The sequence below is a fragment of the Nerophis lumbriciformis genome, linkage group LG18, assembly GCF_033978685.3.
Source record: "Nerophis lumbriciformis linkage group LG18, RoL_Nlum_v2.1, whole genome shotgun sequence".
Lineage (NCBI taxonomy): Eukaryota > Metazoa > Chordata > Actinopteri > Syngnathiformes > Syngnathidae > Nerophis > Nerophis lumbriciformis.
Window position 1 is genome coordinate 37,360,242 of NC_084565.2, and position 6,118 is coordinate 37,366,359.

The 6,118-nt window shown below is 34.1% G+C and overlaps 1 protein-coding gene across 1 annotated transcript in view; it reads left to right on the forward strand.

Moving 5' to 3' along the window:
- The window catches only part of pfas (phosphoribosylformylglycinamidine synthase), a 44,953-nt gene extending 38,865 nt beyond the window's left edge, over positions 1–6,088 (forward strand). Inside the window, exons 27-28 of the mRNA XM_061978283.2 lie at positions 2,621–2,761; positions 5,664–6,088. Coding sequence (XP_061834267.2) covers positions 2,621–2,761; positions 5,664–5,977 — 455 coding nt within the window. The 3' untranslated portion in view covers positions 5,978–6,088. The remainder of the gene's footprint in view (positions 1–2,620; positions 2,762–5,663) is intronic.
- Positions 6,089–6,118: the final 30 nt, after the last annotated feature.

The following is a 6,118-nucleotide window of genomic DNA, read 5'->3' on the forward strand; positions in this document are numbered from 1 at the left end:
GCATGTAAATAATATAAATGCAGTTTATTATACAGCATTATTCACATGTAAATAATATAAATACAGTTTATTATACAGCATTATTCACATGTAAATAATATAAATACAGTCTATTATACAGCATTATTCACATGTGAATAATATAAATCCAGTCTATTATACAGCATTATTCACAAGTGAATAACATAAATACAGTCTATTATACAGCATTATTCACATGTAAATAATATAAATGCAGTTTATTATACAGCATTATTCACATGTGAATAACATAAATACAGTCTATTATACAGCATTATTCACATGTAAATAATATAAATAGTTTATTATACAGCATTATTCACATGTAAATAATATAAATACAGTCTATTATACAGCATTATTCACATGTGAATAATATAAATACAGTCTATTATACAGCATTATTCACATGTAAATAATATAAATACAGTCTATTATACAGCATTATTCACATGTAAATAATATAAATACAGTTTATTATACAGCATTATTCACATGTAAATAATATAAATACAGTATTATACAGCATTATTCACATGTGAATAATATAAATACAGTCTATTATACAGCATTATTCACATGTAAATAATATAAATACAGTCTATTATACAGGATTATTCACATGTGAATAACATAAATACAGTCTATTATACAGCACTATTCACATGTAAATAATATAAATACAGTTTATTATACAGCATTATTCACATGTGAATAATATAAATACAGTCTATTATACAGCATTATTCACATGTAAATAATATAAATACAGTTTATTATACAGCATTATTCACATGTGAATAACATAAATACAGTCTATTATACAGCATTATTCACATGTAAATAATATAAATACAGTTTATTATACAGCATTATTCACATGTGAATAATATAAATGCAGTCTATTATACAGCATTATTCACATGTGAATAACATAAATACAGTTATTATACAGCACTATTCACATGTAAATAATATAAATGCAGTTTATTATACAGCATTATTCATATGTAAATAATATAAATACAGTTTATTATACAGCATTATTCACATGTAAATAATATAAATACAGTCTATTATACAGCATTATTCACATGTGAATAATATAAATACAGTCTATTATACAGCATTATTCACATGTGAATAATATAGTCTATTATACAGCATTATTCACATGTAAATAATATAAATGCAGTCTATTATACAGCATTATTCACATGTGAATAACATAAATACAGTTTATTATACAGCACTATTCACATGTAAATAATATAAATACAGTTTATTATACAGCATTATTCACATGTAAATAATATAAATACAGTTTATTATACAGCATTATTCACATGTAAATAATATAAATAGTCTATTATACAGCACTATTCACATGTAAATAATATAAATACAGTTTATTATACAGCATTATTCACATGTAAATAATATAAATACAGTCTATTATACAGCATTATTCACATGTAAATAATATAAATGCAGTCTATTATACAGCATTATTCACATGTGAATAACATAAATACAGTTTATTATACAGCACTATTCACATGTAAATAATATAAATACAGTTTATTATACAGCATTATTCACGTGTGAATAATATAAATGCAGTTTATTATACAGCATTATTCGCATGTAAATAATATAAATGCAGTTTATTATACAGCATTATTCACATGTAAATAATATAAATACAGTTTATTATACAGCATTATTCACATGTAAATAATATAAATACAGTCTATTATACAGCATTATTCACATGTGAATAATATAAATCCAGTCTATTATACAGCATTATTCACAAGTGAATAACATAAATACAGTCTATTATACAGCATTATTCACATGTAAATAATATAAATACAGTTTATTATACAGCATTATTCACATGTGAATAACATAAATACAGTCTATTATACAGCATTATTCACATGTAAATAATATAAATAGTTTATTATACAGCATTATTCACATGTGAATAACATAAATACAGTCTATTATACAGCATTATTCACATGTGAATAACATAAATACAGTCTATTATACAGCATTATTCACATGTGAATAATATAAATACAGTCTATTATACAGCATTATTCACATGTGAATAATATAAATACAGTCTATTATACAGCATTATTCACATGTGAATAACATAAATACAGTATTATACAGCATTATTCACATGTAAATAATATAAATACAGTCTATTATACAGCATTATTCACATGTGAATAATATAAATACAGTCTATTATACAGCATTATTCACATGTGAATAACAAAAATACAGTCTATTATACAGCATTATTCACATGTGAATAATATAAATATAGTCTATTATACAGCATTATTCACATGTAAATAATATAAATACAGTCTATTATACATCATTATTCACATGTGAATAATGCTGTATAATAGACTATATTGATATTATTCACATGTAAAAAATACCTAAGTGTTTATTGTCTATTGTGAGTGAACTGTGGTGCTGAATTTCCCCCAGGGATCAATAAAGTACTTTCTATTCTATTCTATTCTAACATTTAATGGCTGATTGAAGAATGTTGTTTGTCCTCCAGCGCCAGAGGTGGTGCTGACCCACAACAAGTCGGGCAGGTTCGAGTCGCGCTTCGTGACCGTGGGAATCCAAGGGTCGCCGTCCGTGTGGCTCGCCGGCATGGAGGGCTCTGCTCTGGGAGTGTGGGTCGCTCACGGAGAAGGTGAGTCTCACTCCACTTTGTTCAAAGAATTCGCCATAAAACACACATGTAGTGTGTAAATTGCCAAGTTAAGTATTTGATAGATCATCTAAACCAGTGATACTGACATCGATCCGATACCAGCAGTAAAAACAAATATTGGATGATATCAGCTTGCATTTAAATCTCCGACACTATCAGTCCTGCAGCGTGTTCACAGCCAGTGAACATCTGAATGTCCACTCAAGGTTGGTGTAGTTTCCTAATGAAGTCTTAGATTGACACTCCTCTACTTTCTCCTCCTCCGCTTGCTGCGACAACAACAAACACAACTTATATCGTTTACTTGTCAACTTAATCCTTCAAAAACGTCAAACAATAACGATGTGGGAACAAACGAATGGCAAAATAAAGCCAGTGTGTTACAGTAAGAAAGAGTTAGAAAAAGTAAGAGTAAGGTCAAGAAACTGCGTGGCTCGATTCCACCATACCTGACTGCATTTACCCATAATACCTTGTGTCCAAACCTTATTACCACACAGATCCTTTTGCCATATATGCAAATAAACAGTTACATAATCTTCACTGTATTAAAGCAGTATAACATAGTACTTCATCAAATTATTCAGACAAATGTAATAACTACAAATAAAGTGTACCTTATAATTATTCTAAGCATGCAATATTTACATTTTCATATTATTTAAATAAAGTAAATAGTCATTTTTTGGCTGAATAAACATACAGCACCTTTCATAAAGTGTAAATTAATTTAAAGTTAAAGTACCGATGATTGTCGCACACACACTAGGTGTGGTGAAATTTGTCCTCTGCATTTGACCCATCCCCTTGTTCACCCCCTGAGAGGTGAGGGGAGCAGTGAGCAGCAGCGGTGGCCGCGCCCGGGAATCATTTTTGGTGATTTAACCCCCAATTCCAACCCTTGATTCTGAGTGCCAAGCAGGGAGGTAATGGCTCCCATTTTTATAGTCTTTGGTATAACTCGGCCGGGGTTTGAACCCACAACCCTAAAACAGCATTTAGTCTCCTACAGTTGGTCTTTTCTTCTATTTTGGTCAACATCCTAGGCTATAGGCTACTAGGAGCTAGCAGCTACACAACAGCTAAGCACACAATACCACACAAGCTAGACATACCCAATAAGTGTCTTTATTTCAGTGCATCTTCATTATTTTCTGTTTTAGCAAGAAGAAAATATGTCGCCGTGCCCCCATACCCCCACTTTCCACTGCAACTGTAAATGTTATCATTTGTCTATAAAATTCTTACAAGTACACCTCTGCATAACATTGTAACCTTATAAATGGTAAATGGGTTGTACTTGTATAGTGCTTTTCTACCTTCAAGGTACTCAAAGCGCTTTGACACTACTTCCACATTTACCCATTCACACACACATTCACACACTGATGGAGGGAGCTGCCATGCAAGGCGCTAACCAGCACCCATCAGGAGCAAGGGTGAAGTCTCTTGCTCAGGACACAACGGACATGACAAGGTTGGTACTAGGTGGGGATTGAACCAGGGACCCTCGGGTCACGCACAGCCATTCTTCCACTGCGCCACGCCGTCCCCTTATGAACTTTAAAACCTCTAAAGCCTTAGTGGCCACATGCGTGGACAGCACCTTTTAGCTCTTATTTCCAAAATTGTGTACACTACTGAATTGGGGTCTTATGGCCACTTATGTGGACACTTATACTGCCATCTGGTGGTGTCAGAAGAGTATAACATACAATGGAATTTGGGGGGAAAAAAGTGTAAAAATAAGAATTGGCATGTCACTAAACATGAAGTACACGTGTGTGTACTTATGGACTAAGTACATCATATCAAAAGGTGATTTTTAGTTTTTATTCTAATTAGGGTCCAATAAGCCCAAATAGGAAAGAGAAATAAAAAAAGCATGTAAACAAACAGCTTGGGCCTTAAGAGGTTAAAGAAAACAACACATCGGTCCTTCTTTGTCTCCCACCGTAGTTCCAGGTTCGATTCCCGCTTCCGCCATCCTAGTCACAGCCCTGCTCCCAGTGCCACTCACACTGGTGTAAATGTAGGCCATTTGACTTAGACAAACTTTAATGATCTACAAGGGAAATTGTTCCACACAGTAGCTCAGTTATAATGATGCAAAGTGTAAGGATGGAAAGGACAATGCAGGTATAAATAGACTAAATATAGCGATGTAAGATATAACACACATACGTAATATTTACATAATATATGTACAGTATATTATATATACAGATATATTATATTATGTCTATCATATATACAATATATAACAATTACCATGTACAATATTACAGTATAGTGACAGCTGCAGCATGCGTTGTCTCTTGAGAAAAAGCGCTGTATAAATATAATTCACTTCACTTCAGTTAATGCAAGCGCTACATACACTTCATCATACTGCAGTACGGCAAAAAGAAAGCGTATTCCTGGATGTTATACACACACACATACACACCCCACTTCCCCAATAATTGAAGATGACCTCAATTGAACAATATTGCATCTAAAACATGACATTTGACAAGTGTCAAATAATTATAGTTTCATATTAATTGCACGTACAAAGTCTCCAAGGCAGAGGTATCCAGTAACAAACGTGTCCACATCATTCAACTGACTGCATCATGCCTTCAATGTAATTAATGATTGGTGTTATCACTCCACATCAAAAGCATGAATCTGCCATCAGGTTAGTGTTCTCTCAGTAGTTTCTCTTCATCAAACTCTTTCCAACATGAGAGCATGTACTATGATTCTTGCTGATATCGTATCGCATTAGTATCCGTATTGGCCAACACTCATACTGGTGTGGTATGGGGAGTGAAAAGTGGTCTCAGGACACCCTCCACTCAAAACTTGATTTCATCCTCTAATTCCCTTCCTGCAGGCCTTATGCAATTCCGCAGCGCTCAAGCCCTGGATGACATCACCTCCGGAGGCCTGGCGCCCATCCGTTACCTGGACGACGGGGGTCAGCCCACCGAGGAGTACCCCCTGAACCCCAACGGCTCACCGCGGGGCATCGCTGGCCTCACCTCCAAGGATGGCCGACACCTGGCCATGATGCCCCACCCGGAGCGCTGCACGCTGGGCTGGCAGTGGCCGTGGGCCCCGCGGGACTTTAGAGGTGCCCTCAAACAAGCCTCGCCGTGGCTCCGCCTCTTCCGCAACGCCGCCGCCTGGTGCAGCGACACACGCTAAGAACATCTTGATTTTTATGCTCCATTTTACTGCTGTACTTTTTTGACGTTTTATGCGTCTTAATTCGGTGAGAAAAAGCAATCATGATTTAATAAAACAATTTGAACATTATGGGAGAAAACAATAAATATTTATTTCATA